The sequence below is a fragment of the Ahaetulla prasina genome, chromosome 16 (assembly GCF_028640845.1).
Source record: "Ahaetulla prasina isolate Xishuangbanna chromosome 16, ASM2864084v1, whole genome shotgun sequence".
NCBI lineage: Eukaryota > Metazoa > Chordata > Lepidosauria > Squamata > Colubridae > Ahaetulla > Ahaetulla prasina.
This window is the reverse complement of record NC_080554.1, coordinates 5,425,145-5,440,376: the sequence shown is the minus strand read 5'-3', so window position 1 is coordinate 5,440,376 and position 15,232 is coordinate 5,425,145. Positions and strand designations below refer to the sequence as shown.

General features: G+C 46.8%; 1 protein-coding gene across 2 annotated transcripts; it reads right to left on the bottom strand.

Annotated features, from left to right (window-relative positions):
• Positions 1-200: 200 nt before the first annotated feature.
• Positions 201-15,051, bottom strand: SLC2A8 (solute carrier family 2 member 8). 2 transcript variants are annotated; one of them, XM_058159075.1, is made up of 11 exons: positions 14,825-15,051; positions 12,705-12,858; positions 11,804-11,966; positions 11,493-11,699; positions 9,030-9,129; positions 7,454-7,665; positions 5,661-5,807; positions 4,548-4,656; positions 3,721-3,885; positions 2,568-2,713; positions 201-656 (listed from the first exon to the last, which is right to left on the bottom strand). In XM_058159075.1, the coding sequence occupies exons 2-11, from the start codon at positions 12,797-12,799 to the stop codon at positions 516-518; spliced, it is 1,485 nt and encodes a 494-aa protein (XP_058015058.1). In that variant the 5' UTR covers positions 12,800-12,858; positions 14,825-15,051; the 3' UTR covers positions 201-515. The 2 variants fall into 2 exon arrangements, with proteins under 2 accessions (XP_058015058.1, XP_058015059.1); XM_058159076.1 differs by lacking the exon at positions 14,825-15,051 and adding an exon at positions 13,228-13,969.
• Between the last annotated feature and the right edge of the window lie 181 nt (positions 15,052-15,232).

Genomic DNA, 15,232 nt, shown 5'->3' with positions numbered 1-15,232 from the left:
CGGACTAAGTTTATTACTAATTACTTGGGCCTGGGTCACAACATCCGTTCTCTCAATCATGCTTTTTATATTTCTTTACCAAACGGGTCCAAGGACGGTTTATTTACATAACAGAAGTTACACCACCCTCGTCTCTCGTTTCCAAACTCCGTAAAGATACAAACGGCTCAGTTACTGTAGTGGTTTTTTTAACGGTTATTTATTGAAGCCACACTCTAAACAGGATCCTTGTTTCCAGTGTCGGAAGATTTACGTTAGGAGATCTGAGCCCCCTGGGCCTGCAAATCACCAAAAAGTAGCACCGCTTTCATTAAGGACATTTTCCTGCCCTCTCGGTGAGAGGAAAAGTTCTAGTTCCAAAAACTGGAACTGGCCAGAACCATGACGCAATCTTCATGGATCAATCTCCTCGGAAAATGAAAAGAACAGAAGGCTTTTGGCCTCCCCAATCAATGTCTTCGCCACCGATTGAGTGAAATCCACGATTAAAAATGAAAATATCGTGTGCCGAAGTCCTAATGCGGCCTGCGAAAAAGCGCCTCGATCTCTTCTAGACTTTTCCCTTTCGTTTCGGGAACGCAGACGACGGTGAAGATCACGTTGAGCAAACAGATAGACGAGAATAACCAAAAGGTCCCATAAGAGGTTAGGAGAACCTGGACAAAAAAGAAGGAAGTTGGGTTAATTTTGGGGCAAGGCATGGGATTCGGGTAAGGGCCCGGCGTGAGCTGCACCACCTGGCAAGGCCGGGATAATGCTCCGTTAATTCTATTTCTTAACCCAATTTAGACGGCCGCCCGTCTGATGAGAAATGACAATGGGTGGCGCACCCCAATTGGGGAAAGTTCATAGAAGATGGCCAAAACTACCTTTAGATGCCACCCAGGTGTGCTATTCACTTACTTTCCCTAGCGGTTCGCAAATGTGTGCTTTTGTGAACACTTCTCTTGCACGGGCCCCATCCACGCATGTGCCCAGCCTTCCACACAAGTGTTTTGCTGTCCACACGTGTGCGCAGCCATAAAAATGTGCCTAAATAGGATGGCCTAGGGGGAGGGGGCACACCCATGATTTCCGCTACCAGTTCAGGCAAACCGGTTCGAAAACCTGTTGAATACCACCTCTGATGCCACCATGGGTCTCCTTCCACACACATCCGAGAAATGTATTGTTCTTATGCAACTGCACCTTTTCTGAAACGCGGTGTGTCTGTTTGTGTGTGTTTGTGTCTTGAGACGAAAAAGGGAAGAGCTACGTTTCAGAGCATGGATAACAGCTCCATCTAAACCTTTTCTACAGACGGTTGTGGAAACTGCAGTGCTGGATCACAGGCAGACACCAAGAGGAAGACGTTGGGCTAAATAATTTTATTTATTTACTAAAAGGTAAAGGTTCCCCTCGCACATATGTACTAATCGTTCCCGACTCTAGGGGGCGGTGCTCATCTCCGTTTCAAAGCCAAAGAGCCAGCGCTGTCCGAAGACGTCTCCATGGTCATGTGGCCGGCATGACTCAACGCCAAAGGCTCACGGAACGCTGTTACCTTCCCACCAAAGGTGGTCCCTATTTTTTCTACTCGCATTTTTTTACATGGTTTCGAACTGCTAGGTTGGCAGAAGCTGTGACAAGGAACGGGAGCTCACCCCGTTACACGGCAGCACTAGGGATTCGACCCGCTGAACTGTCGACCTTTCGATCGATGAGCTCAGCGTCCTAGCCCCTGAGCCACCCGCATTCCTATTTACTACTGTGCCTTTATTATTTTTATAAATAGCTCCAGGTGGCTAGAATTAGCAGGCCAGTCATCTGACTTGTTACAAATCTACTTGATCTTTCTCTCGGCATTTCCCTTCCCCAAACTGTTCTGACCTAGGCTCCCTTAACAAGCAGGAGGCAGGAACTGGTCCCAGCAAAGCCTCTTTTATTTACACGACTGTGAATTATGTTCATTCACATTCAGCAAGGTTGGTCCAAACAGTTTTGCAGAGGGATATTTCTCCACACACCTTAATCTTGTTTGACAAGCCGCCACATAACTTGTTTCCAAACACAGAGTAACTTGGCAGTGTCTCTCAGAGTCACTGAGCGAATGAATTGTTTCCTGCAAAAGCCCCCTCCCCATTTACTCCTCTTTTATTTCCTATGGGAGGGGCCAACAACCTCCAAGACATGGCTTTACTCCCAAGTCGACCCTGCTTCCTGAGTTGTTCTTGTCTTCTGGCAGCTCTGCGCATGCACACACTGGGAACGGGCTCTAGCTGTTCCTCTGCCTCGCTGCTATCTCCCTCTCTGCCTCCGATGCAGAGCCCTCGTCCGAGCTTTTCCCAGCCCCCAGAACTGGCCCAAGTTTCTCCCCAACCTTCTCACTGTCTGACTCTGCTCCCAGCTCCGCTGGCCGCTGGCGGGCCACAACACTTAACAGATCAAAACCATCATGAAGCATCTCGGGACCAAAGCCCAACAAGATCAACCGAAGGACCTTCCCCCCAGCCAATGACGTTTGTCCCACTTCTCCTGCAGAGGCCAGCTGGGATTCCCGCTGCTGTGCTGACGTCACCCTCGTTTACCGTGAGGTCGTGGAACTCCTTGGTGACCAGGAAAGCCATGAGCCAGTTGGTGAGGACACAGGCCCCGCTGGCGATTCCTCGGGCCCTCAGGGGAAATATTTCAGACATCATCAGCCAGGGGATGGGACCCCAACCCAAGGCAAAACCTGTGGGTGGCAGAACAGCAAAACGAGACTGTCAGATCAGGCAATGGAAACATGATAGCCCTACTTAGCAATGGATTGATGGTATAAGGCCCAGCCTCTCCCCCTTATTCAAGAAAGGAAAGACTCTTGAAACTTGGCATTTCAAAAAGAACCTTTTATTGAATAGAGGTGATAGCAGGGCGAAAAGAAAGCAGGCTCCGAGGGCCTTCAAGCCATACAGTTAAAATAAAAGGAATTAAGAAACCTCACCCGACGGTCCAATGTGGATTCAGCCAATCATTACATTACAAACCTTACATTCCCCAAAAGATGCAAAAATGCCAGGGTGCTTAGGCGCCAGGATAGAAGTTATAAATCAACAAATTGCAAGATACAGAATATATGTTCTGTCCCCCCTCGCCTCCGTCCGAGCGATGGCTTAATTAGCCGGCACTATCAGCTTTGGCAGCAAACTAGTGAGCGTCTGCCAAGCGACTCTGTTATCTCCCTTGATGCCGATGAGTCACCCAGGAACAAACAGTACTTCAGCTCTTAATTAAGCAGTTGATTTGCCTGCCACGAAGAGGCATAGCAGCCCTCGCTGGTTTTATATCCTGTGGGGTGTGGCTCCATGACTCAGCACTTCCTAGGCCTGCCCCACCCCTGCTTCTGTTGTTCCCGCCTCTCCTGCCTACGAAACCTAGGGTCCTGCCAGGCCTGATTGCCATCAGCTGGGTCTGCAGGCGTGGCCTGGGGGGGGGAAAGAGTCAGGAGAAGGAGGCCTCTTTATCTCTTTCGCTTGGCCTGCTTCTGGCTCCTGGAGCTGAGCCAGGGAAGCCGGTGCTCCCGAGGTAAGTCCTGATGGCCCTTCCCCCTCACTTTCCAAGTCATTTTCTGGCAGGGCCAGAACATCTGAGAATTGAAAGCTGCTGGGAAAGTTCCAGGATCAACCCCACTACCCAACAACTCCAGATGACGGGATTCCCTCTTTTTTCTAGAACCACCACTGCTGCAAGACTCTCGCTCACCCATAATGAAGAAACTCATGCTCAGCACTGCTAACCAGGCCAGGGGGTGTCCTTCCTCCATAAGGGGGGCGTTCGGCAACTGGAGATAGGAGGAATTGTTGGGGCTGGGGACGGTAATTCTGAAATAGATCCCAAACACCGCATCGCTGGCAGCCATGATCACTCCTAGGGACGGGAGCGGGAGAGAAAGAGAGAGCAGAAGGTTAACCCCCAGGGGTGGGATTCAGCCAGTTCGGACCGGTTCGGGCGAATTGGATGCTAATGTTATATCTGGTTCGCTGAACCGGTAGTTGGAAGGGCTGGCTGGCCTCATCCACCTTGCCTCACCCCTCCCAGGAGTCTCCACGCGGCCTGTTTTAGATGCCAGGTAAGTGCAGCGCCCACGCGGAGGCTCTGGGAGAGCGAAAAATGGGCCTCCCAGAAGTCCAGAAATGAGCCCGTTTCCAGCCTCCAGAGGGCCTCCGGAGCCCAGGGGAGGCTGTTTTCGGCCTTCTGGAGGCTCAAAGAAAGCCTCCGGAGGCTGGGGAGGGCGAAAAATGGGCCTTCTGAAAGTTCCAGAAGTGGGACTATTTCCATCCTCCAGAGGGCCTCCAGAGCCCGGGAGAGGCTGTTTTTCATCCTTCCGAAGGCTTGAGGAAAGCCTCCGGAACTTGGGGAGGGCAAAAATGCCCCCCTCAACTGTGGTGCAGGAGTGGCCCATGCCCACTCAGCAACTGGGCAGAGAACCGGTTGCTAAAAGTTTTGAATCCCACGCCTGCTTTAATTTTTTTGAGGGGTGGGGATGGGACTCAAAACTTGGGGAAAGACCACCAGCCCTTCCTTCCTACCTGAGATGATCAAAAGAATTTTTCGTCCAGTTTTATCGATAATGAGAGCGGCCACTGCTGTGAAGACAACTTGGATGGAGCCAGCGATGACGGTAGCAGCACTGCTGTTCTGGAACGCACAAAGAACACGGAAGGAAGCTTTTTGGGGCCTTTTAGGAAAAGGACAGATACTCAACTTAAAAACCCTTCAAAGTTACAAGCAACACCCCCAATGAAAGAAAACTCCGAGGCTTAGAGTTTCCTCAAAGTTCCATTCTATTAGATGTCATATTGTCACATCTGGGAAAACCCGAATCTGAAAGCTTCCAGGTTTCCCCCACCCAAAAGAAAGTCCAAGTCCCTGCCCAGCACCCACATATCCATCACGTGGTTCAGTCCATGCACCGTCCCAACTGGAGAGGCCTCACAGTCTCACCCCTCCAGGTGCAGGGCAAAATGTCCTTGACTCTCTAAGAAAGGAATGTTATTTTGACTACCTATTTCCCATACTCGATATAATCTCCCCTCCCAGTTTCCCACAGTAGTAAATGTGGCAGGCCTGAAAGTCCAATGCAAAAGATGGCTTTCAGGCCTGACACAAGGACTTTGTAAGTTAAGGAAATGTCCTTTGGAACAATGTCTAGTCTAATAAGGACCAGGGGTGATAGGATAGCAATCTTCCATTATTTGAGGAGCTGCCACAAAGATGAGGGGGTCAAATTAATTTCCAAAGCAACAGAAAGAGGCCAAGAAGCAACGGATGGAAACTAATCAAGGAGAGAAGCAACTTAGAACTAAGGAGAAATGTCTTAACAGCGAGGACAATTAACCAGTGGAACAGCATGCCACCAGAAGTTGTGGGAGTTCCATCACTGGAGGTTTTTAAGAAGAGACTGGACCACCGATTGTCTCAAATGGTACAGGGTCTCCTGCTTGAGCAGGGGGTTGGACTAGAAAACCTCCAAGAAGAACTTGGAGGTCTTCCAGCTTTATTCTGATTGACTACCTGTGTGATTTGTTTTGGTCAATACGACCAAGGGGTGTCGTTCCACCACCCCAAATTCAAATCGAACGGAGCCGAAAGACATCAGCCGGGATAGCCCAGGAGAAACGATCCAGAGTGAACTTCCTCACCTTAAAGTTGGCGTCTTCGAAGATCGTTTCGGCATAAAACATCAAGGCGTTGATGCCGGATGCTTGCTGGAAGAACATCATGGCTATTCCAATCAGGAACGGCTTGTAGATGGAGGGGTTCTTGAACTCGGCGATGCTCATTTCTTGCTGCAAAGGAACAGACGGGTAGTCCTCGACTTACAAAACAGTTCATTTAGGGATCGTTCAAAGTCGTGACGGCACTGAAAAACGGGGCCTGGCACACATCAGACCACTGCGGCGTCTTCATACTTGCATGAACAAAATTCGGAGACTTGGAAACTGGCATGTACTTATGACAGTTGCAACGTCCGGGGTCACATGATTCCTCCTTTTGAGACCTTTTCGAGAAGCAAAGTCAATGGGGAAGCCAGATTCTGGGCCTCTGTGGCTCAGACTGCTAATGCAGTCTGTTATTAACAGCAGCTGCCTACAATTACTGCAGGTTCAAGTCCCACCCAGGCCCAAGGTTGACTCAGCCTCCCATCCTTTATAAGGTAGGTAAAATGAGGACCCAGATTGTTGGGGGCAATGAGTTGACTTTGTATATAAATATACAAATAGAATGAAGACTATTGCTAACATAGTGTAAGCCGCCCTGAGTCTTTGGAGAAGGGGGGGATATAAATGCAAATAAAAAAAAAATTCACTCAATAACGGTGTGACTAACTTAACCGCAGCGATTCACAACAGCCATGGTTAGGTTGGTCGGTTGGGAAGGTTGCAAAACGGAGCAAAGTTCACTTAGCAACGGTCTCCCTTAGCAACAGAAATTTTGACGCTCAGTGGTGACCGTTAAGTCAAGGACAAGCCTGTATTTTACTTTCGCTTTGTTTAAACTGTATTTCTTCATTTATTTATTTTTTAATGGCTGCGAGCCGCCTAGAGCAGGGGTCTCCAACCATGGCAACTTTAAGCCTGGAGGACTTCAACTCCCAGAATTCCCCAGCCAGCTTTGCCAAGGTTGGAGACCCCTGACCTAGAGTCGCCCCATGGCGAGACAGGCAGCAAATAAATTTAATAATAATAATAATAATTTCAGAGTATATATCCAGAGCTGGCATCTTAACCAATTTAGGAGAATTGTATTTTAAGGAAGGCTTATTATTTTCTTTTTTTTCCTTTTTCCCCTCCCCCTCCTCCTAATACTTCTTTTGAATTTTTCTTTGTATTTTCTATTTTGGAAAACTGCCCTCTTTCCCCAAAATAAGAGCTAACCAGAAAAGAAGTCCTAGCATGATTTTTCCAAGATGCTCCTAATATAAGCCCTACCCCCAAAATAAACTCCAGTTAAGATTGTCACCCGGATGGGTGCTTTTTAGTACCGCATTTCCCCCAAAATAAGCCCTAACCAGAAAATAAGCCCTAATGCGTCTTTTGGAGGAAAAATTAATATTTATTTATTTATTTATTTATTTATTTTTCGTATTTTTATACCGCCCTATCTCCCTAGGGACTCAGGGCGGTTCACAGCCAGATAAAAATATACATATAAATACAAATAAAACATCCATTAAAAAACTTATTATAATTGGCCGAATAATTAAAATGATAATAAAAATAATAAAATCCCCATTAAAACCAATTCGAATTTAAAATCTAGTCCAGTCCTGCGCAAATAAATAGATGTGTCTTAAGCTTGCGGCGAAAGGTTCGAAGGTCGGGAAGTTGGCGAAGTCCTTAAGACCTTGGGGAAACATGGTAATTTTTTTTAAAAAAGTGCAACAAAAATGAAGGCTTAAATAAAGAGGCAACCTGGTGGATTCTTTTGTCACCTGTTGGTGGACGTTGGCTTCAATCTCCCGGCATTCCCACTCGTGATCCACCAGAGGGCCCCGCAGGAATTGCAAAGCCGCGATGGCTTCCGACTGCTGATTTTGGCGTAGCAAGAAGCGCGGGGTTTCGGGCATGAAAGTCATGAGCCCCAGCAGGAAACAGGGAGGGATGGAGCACAGCACCGCCAGCCAACGCCACTCCAGAGCCATGCCTGTGGGACGGAAGGAGGAAGAGCTGTTTTTTAGGGCCGCCCGAGGGCGTGAAAGGAAAGGATGGAGTCAAGGAATATCTAGTGTTTTATCCAACAGCTTGGAACTGTTGCAGGTGGCTCAGGGGGACACAGAAGGACCAGCGGGGTCCTCCTCAGAAGTGGCACTCAGAGGTGGCAGCATGCCAAGAGAGACATCCTAGGTTCAAAAATGGGTCTTTTATCTAGGGTGGCTTTTTAAAATCGCTATCCTGTTGGTTGTTCGTTCGTTCTATTTTTTAAGTGAAAATTTAGCGATCGCTTTCTTTGGGTTTTCAGGATGAAAATGACGTAACAGGTGCCCTGTTACCCACTTTTCCCCCCTTCAATCTCCTTCCTTCCTTCCTTCCTCCCTCCTTCCTTCTTCCCCTCCCTCCCTTATCTCTTTCTTTTTTCTATCTTTTCTTTTTTCCTTTCTTCCTTCCTCCCCTCCCTCCTTCCTTTCCTTTTCTCTCTCTCCTTCCTTCCTCTTTCCTCCTTCCTTTTCTTTCTTTCCTTTTCTTTCTTTTTCTTTTCCTCCTTCCTTCCTTTCTTCCTTTTCTTTCTCTCTTTCTCCCTTCCTCCCTCCTTACCTTTCTTTCTTTCTTTCTTTCCTTTTTCTTTTTCTTTCTTTTCCGTCCTTCCTCTTTTCTTCCTTTTCTTTCTTTTCTTCCTTCTTCCTCCTCCCTTACCTTTCTTTTTCTTTTCTTTTTCTTTCTTTTCTTTTCCTCCTTCCTTCCTTCCTCCTTCCTTTCTCTCTCTCTCCCTTACCTCCTTCCCTTATCTTTCTCTCCTTCCTTTTTTCTTTCTTTCTTTTCCTTTCTTCCTCCTTCCTTCCCTTTTTCTTTCTCTCTTTCTCCCTTTCCTCCCTCCCTTACCTTTCTTTCTTTCTTTCTTTCCTTTTCTTTTTCTTTCTTTTCCGTCCTTCCTCTTTTCTTCCTTTTCTTTCATTTTCTCCCTTTCCTCCCTCCCTCCCCTACCCTTCTTTTTTCTTTCTTTCTCTTTCTTTCCTTTTTTTCTTTTCCTTCCTTCCTTCCTCCTTTCCTTCCTTTCTTCCTCCTTCCTCCCTCCTTACCTTTCTTTTCTTCCTTCCTCCCTTCCTCCTTTCCTTTTTCTTTCTTCCTTCCTCCCTTCCCTCCCTCATATTTCTTTTTTCTTTCTTTCCTTTTCTTTTTTTTCTTCCTTCCTTCCCTTCCTTCCTCTTTCCCTCCTTTCTCTTTTGTTTCTTTTTCTCTTTTCCTTCCTCCCTTCCCTTTCCTTCCTCACATTTCCTTCCGGGGCAGATGGGACAAAACACCTCCCTCCGTCCAAGTCTGGATTTAACAATGCAACTTAAGCCAGGACGTGACCTGCTAGGTAAACTCCCAGGATTCCAGTCGCCACCATCAGCTGAACGCAGGAGCCAAGGACTCCTCGGATCCTGGAGTGAGACGTTTCGGATATATAAATCTAAGACATAAGCAAGAAAGGTTAAATTAACCACCGAGAAGACGGAGAAGACCAAGGCAGCTCATGGAATCTTACTGTCGCCCTCATCTTCCCGTTAAAACTGGTAGTTCTCCTATTTTCCCATCTTGCCTTGAAAAGAAGGAACAAAAATGAGTTTCAAAGACAAGGATCAGTTGACTTCAACTCAACACGAGGCAGCTTAGATTATTTGGAGAATTCCCCTATTCCTGTATCCAGAAAAACCTCCTCTGCATAAAAAAAACCTCAGAAGCCATTGCCTTTCAGAGTTCTTAAGGCAACTAGCATAAGGCAACTGGCACATGATGAGTGAAATTCCAAAACTGAAACTTCCGGATTCTTTTCCCAGTTATACAAACCCCAAGAGTCCCACCCGCTAACCCCTTTGCCGGTCACATGGTCCAACGTTCTTCCACTTTATTCGAAACCTCTTATTTTTTTTATTTTTTATTTTATTTCATTTTGTCACAACAGTATACACAAATATTGTCGTAAATAAAACAACATATCATGAAGAATATATATATATGTTTTCTGAGGTTTTCACGGGTGTTTGTATGTAGGTCTTTGGTTGTTCGGTTTTTCTCCCGTGTAAAATTAGAAGTGTCTTGGCGACGTTTCGACGAAGTCTCATTCGTCATCTTCAGGCTTCAGCTTCGTGCTTCTGGGAGCAAAAGCACGGCTGAAGCCTGAAGATGACGAATGAGACTTCATCGAAACGTCGCCAAGACACTTCTAATTTTACACGGGAGAAAACCCGAACAACCAAAGACCTACATATATATACATTTGCAAATATTTAAAAAAAAAAAATAAAATAAATAAAAAAAAAAAAATACATTTGAAAATATTTGCAGATCCCTCGCATCCTGGACATAAACTATTTCAACTCCTACCCTCAAAACGACGCTATAGAGCACTGCACACCAGAACAACTAGACACAAGAACAGTTTTTTCCCAAAGGCCATCACTCTGCTAAACAAATAATTCCCTCAACACTGTCAGACTATTTACTGAATCTGCACTACTATTAATCGTTTCATAGTTCCCATCACCAATCTCTTTCCACTTATGACTGTATGACTATAACTTATTGCTGGCAATCCTTATGATTTATATTGATATATTGACCATCAATTGTGTTGTAAATGTTGTACCTTGATGAACGTATCTTTTCTTTTATGTACACTGAGAGCATATGCACCAAGACAAATTCCTTGTGTCCAATCACACTTGGCCAATAAAAATTCTATTCTATTCTATTATATATATATATATGTAAAAAAATATGCATCAGCTATATTAATTTGATATAATGAAGGGAACAATAGGACAGGAACGGTAGGCACTTTTGTGCTCTTATGCACGCCCCTTATAGTCCTCTTAGGAATGGGGTGAGGTCAATAGTAGACAGTTTTTGGTTGAAGATTTTGGGTTGAAGATTTTGGTTGAAGATTTTTTTTTTGCCACTCCTTCTGCAGATGCGAACACAATCCGACTTTGACCGCTTGAATAATGTTACCATACCCCTCAACCCCCCTTCTTCCCCTCAGGGGAAAAATGTGGCAGCGTCCGGAAACCTAAGGCCTAGTATGGTTTCCAGGCCTGACAGCTTGCACCTTCTCAGCTGCTATGGCCGATTTAGCAGTAGGAATTTGCTCTTATCCTGCGGGGAAATCACTCTGGCAAAAGACTGACACATGATGCCCCTTACCCAGGAGTAGAATTCATTTTTTTTTTTTACTATCGGTTCTGTGGCTGAAGCTTGGTGGGCGTGGTGTGGCTTGGTAGGTGTGGCAGGGGAAGGATATTGCCAAATCCCCATTCCCTCCCCATTCCAAGGGAAGGATACTGCCAAATCCCCATTCCCTCCCCACTCCAGGGGAAGGATACTGCAAAATCCCCATTCCCTCCCCACTCCAGGGGAAGGATACTGCAAAATCCCCATTCCCTCCCCACTCCAGGGGAAGGATACTGCAAAATCCCCATTTCCTCCCCACTCCAGGGGAAGGATACTGCAAAATCCCCATTCCCTCCCCACTCCAGGGGAAGGAGACTGCAAAATCCCCATTTCCTCCCCACTTCTGGGGGATAGTGCAAAATATCCATTCCCATACCACTCCTGGGGGAAGGATATTGCAAAATCCCCATTCCCACCCCACTCCAGGGGAAGATACTGCAAAATTCCCATTCCTTCCCCACTCCTGGGGGAAAGATCTTGCAAAATCCCCATTCTCACCCTACTCTGGGGCCAGCCAGAGGCGGTATTTGCCGCTTGTCCAAACTACTCAAAATTACCACTACCAGTTCTCCAGAACCTGCTGAATAGCACCCCTGCCCTTACCGGAACTACCAAGGATGTGACACCACTGGCCAAGCCACACAGCAGCCGTCCCAGATAAAGCATCCAGATGTTTTGGGCCGAGACGATGATCAAGAAACCAAACACGTATGGGATCGCGCAGAGCATAAGGCTAAGTTTCCGGCCAATTTTGTCCACCACGTATCCTCCAAGTGTCCCGCCAGCTGCGGCCCCCAGCGTGACCACAGACTGCCAAAAAGAAAGGGAAGAAAAATGAGAAAAGGAGAGAAATGAAATGGCGGGTTCAAGGGGGGGGGAGTCTGATTGGCCCACAAGTCCTTGCGGCAACTCACCCCAAACCATGACGCTTGCGTGTCGTCTAGTCTTAGTTCCGGGTTGTGGCTTTGCTTCAAACTAGGGATAGCCGGCGAGCTGTAGCCCAGGACAAAACCAAAACTTAGCGGTCCTAAGACAGCGGCGAAAGTTGCCAAGTAGAGATTGTGGTTTTGGACTTTGCTGTGAGAGAGAAACAAGGATGAGACAAATCGGGGGTAAATATCAGTTTGGGGCCAAAGGGACTGTTCTACCGGGGAACAGAATTCACTCATGCGCGCCATCCACACAGGTGAGCAACGTCAAGCAACATGGCAATTCACTCATGCACACCATCCACACATGCATGTGATGTCAAAAACACAGCAATATAGGACAGGAATGTGCCCGGGCAGGTGGGCAGGCCCATCCGTAGGTCGCCACTACTGGTTTGCCCGAACTGGTCTGAACCAGTCTGAATCCCACCTCTGCATCCATCCATCCATCCATCCATCCAATTTCTACTTTGGGCAGCTCACCAATTCAACTGATCATTTCAGAAGCAGGAATACATAAAGGTAAAGGTTCCCCTCGCACATATGTGCTAGTCAGTCCCGACTCTAGGGGGCTGTGCTCATCTCCATTTCAAAGCCGAAGAGCCAGCGCTGTCCGAAGACGTCTCCGTGGTCATGTGGCTGGCATGACTCAACGCCAAAGGCGCACCGAACGCTGTTCCCTTCCCACCAAAGGTGGTCCCTATTTTTCTACTTGCATTTTTTTTACATGCTTTCAAACTGCTAGGTTGGCAGAAGCTGGGACAAGTCACGGGAGTTCACCCCGTTACACGGCGCTAGGGATTCAAACCGCTGAACTGTCGACCTTTCGATCAACAAGCTCGGCGTCTTAGCCACTGAGCCACCCTTATCAGGAATGCATACACACCTCAAATAAATCTCCAATTGAGAAGGTCTTCCAGCAGCATTCAACTCCGCCTCTGGGTTCGGCTCCAAAAGAGGTCTGTATTCCTCGGAAGCCATTCTCTCTGGCTGTGCCCCAAAGAAGACGCTTAATGATAGGGCAACTTGGCCTTAAATCCCTTGGAATCATGAGGAAATGTGGGGAGAAAAGACAAGAAAAAAAAAAACCCCACGATAAACAGGAAGAAGCAAATCATATGACTTCAAATCACTAGCTTCCTTAAGTTATAAACTGCTGGCTCTTTAATTTTAATTTCCCATCAGAAAAAGACGCACAGCCTCCGTTCTTTGGTTTGTTCAAAATGGAGATAGTTGCAGTGGGTTTATTCTTGGAATAGCTTTGAGGACGAGGGCATATAATCATCTTTACAGCCAGTCATTCTCTTTCCCGATCTCTTTCTTAAGACTTAAGCTAACTTTATTGTCACTTTAAATGTACACTAATCGGCACACATTAAAATGAAATTTCGTGGCATACAGCTCCTTACTTAGACGGTGACCTCTGCTTTCTCTTATCTGACCAACCGGAAAAGCAAGAATGAGATAAAGAGGAAATGATGTTTTAGAGGACAGCATTGATGGCAGTCTGAAGAAATCTCTCTCTAAAAAAAACCCCAGAATTTCAGGATTCAGATCTACAAGCAGCAAGTTCATGACAAAAGCTCAGTGGTGGGTTTCAATTTTTTTAAACTACCGGTTCTGTGGGTGTGGCTTGGTGGGCGTGGCGTGGCTTGGTGGGTGTGGCAGGGGAAGGATACTGTAAAATCTCCATTCCCTCTCCACTCCAGGGGGAGGTTACTGCAAAATCCCCATTTCCTCCCGATCATCTGGGACTCGGAAGGCAGAGAATAGATGGGGATACGGCCAGTCAGAATTTTTACTACCGGTTCTCCGAATTACTCAAAATTTCCGCTACCGGTTCTCCAGAACTGGTCAGAACCTGCCGAAACCCACCTCCGCAAAAGCTCACACAAATCGCTTGCACTTCGACACTACATAGGCTAGCCTTGTCCAGTCTGACATAACCCCCCCACCCCCATGCAATGGATCTCCTTTTCAATCATCATTCCAAACTGCTTCTCTAAACTGGCTTGAAACTGACTAGACCTTAAATCGGTTTCTCGCCTAAGGCTTTTTTGCCCACCCAATCAGCTCAATCCTGTGATTGGAAAAAAAAACAAAAAACCACTTTTTCTGATGTTGGGGAGTTTTCTTTTCGCTTCTTAACTGCCAGGGGGATGAGAAGCAATCTCATCTATATGTAAACTGACGTAATATTGGAGGGGGGGAAGGAGCAGAGGGGCAGCTTTTCACTGTCATTTCTGACATGGATGCCAAGAGGTTGGCAACCTGCGATCTCCGTGTCTCTCTGCTCAGAAATCTTCCGGGAAGATGAGCTATATATAGACTCTTTTGGGGCGGGGGTGTGCATTAATTTTGGGAAAGCTGGCATTGATTTCATCCGTTCCCCGCTTTTTCTCCCCTTTTGGGGAATCAGCTGCCACATCCAAGAGGAGGGAATGCTGGGCATCGCAAACAGAGGCAACGGCTGGCTCTTCCGATTGGAACATCCTTCCACCCTGTAAGGACCTGGAGTCCCAGGTTGACAAAGTAATAATAATAATAATAATAATAATAATAATAATAATAATAATAATAATAATAATAATAATAATAATAATAATAATAATAATTTAATTTTTATACCGCCCTTCTCCCGAAGGACTCAGGGCGGTTAACAGCCAGATAAAATACAATACAATATACAATAAAACCCATTTAAAAAACTTGATTCAATATGGCCAAATTAAAATGACCTGATATAAAACCCCGTTTAAAATCCAATTTAAAACCCATGTTATGCCAGTCCTGCTCGAAAGAATAGATACGTCTTCAGTGAACTGAGATGCGGATCTCTGCAGAGGGCGCCAGGTTGGGGAACGACCCAGGGAGGGATCTGGGCAAAGCAACCATTCCACCTTCTTGCAAAGCCCTCCAAAGGGACAATATTGGCCTTCCAGAGCATGCAACACATGCAAAAAAAAAAAAAAAGGCTGTCCCGGAGGGCCCCCCCCCCCCACTCACCTTTCCACCACCCCCCTCACTCCTTTTTAATTCCAACGCTTCCCCGCCGACCCAAATCAAGACGTGCAGCAAGGTTTGCAAGGTGGAACCAAAGACCCTCCGGGATCCGGTTTCCGAGCGGGGGCCAGAAGCCGCCGGACCGGAAGTCCGTCGACTTCAAAAAGGAAGCGGCATCCGGTCCTGTAGAGGCCTTTCTAGGAAAAGGAATGGGGACTCGGATAGATAAATCCGTTTTCAATTTATTTCTGCCCCTTTTTTTTTTTTCCCCACCTCCCACCCGCCCCGCTTCCCCAGGTCCGAGTCTGGCTTTTCCGGATGGACCTCGATAACCCAAGGCCGACGCGCGGGGAAAAGGACGCTCCGCCCTCTCCGTCTCTATGGACGGAAGCGTCTTCCTCTCCTTTCTAG

Coding starts and splice junctions, on each gene's coding strand:
- SLC2A8 (XM_058159075.1), bottom strand. CDS start 12,799: ATGGCTTCCGAGGAATACAGACCTCTTTTGGAGCCGAACCCAGAGGCG. Junction 11,700..11,803: donor CGCAAGCGTCATGGTTTGGG/GTGAGTTGCCGC, acceptor TCTTTTTGGCAG/TCTGTGGTCACGCTGGGGGC. Junction 5,808..7,453: donor AAGCCAACGTCCACCAACAG/GTGACAAAAGAA, acceptor GTTCCTTTGCAG/CAAGAAATGAGCATCGCCGA.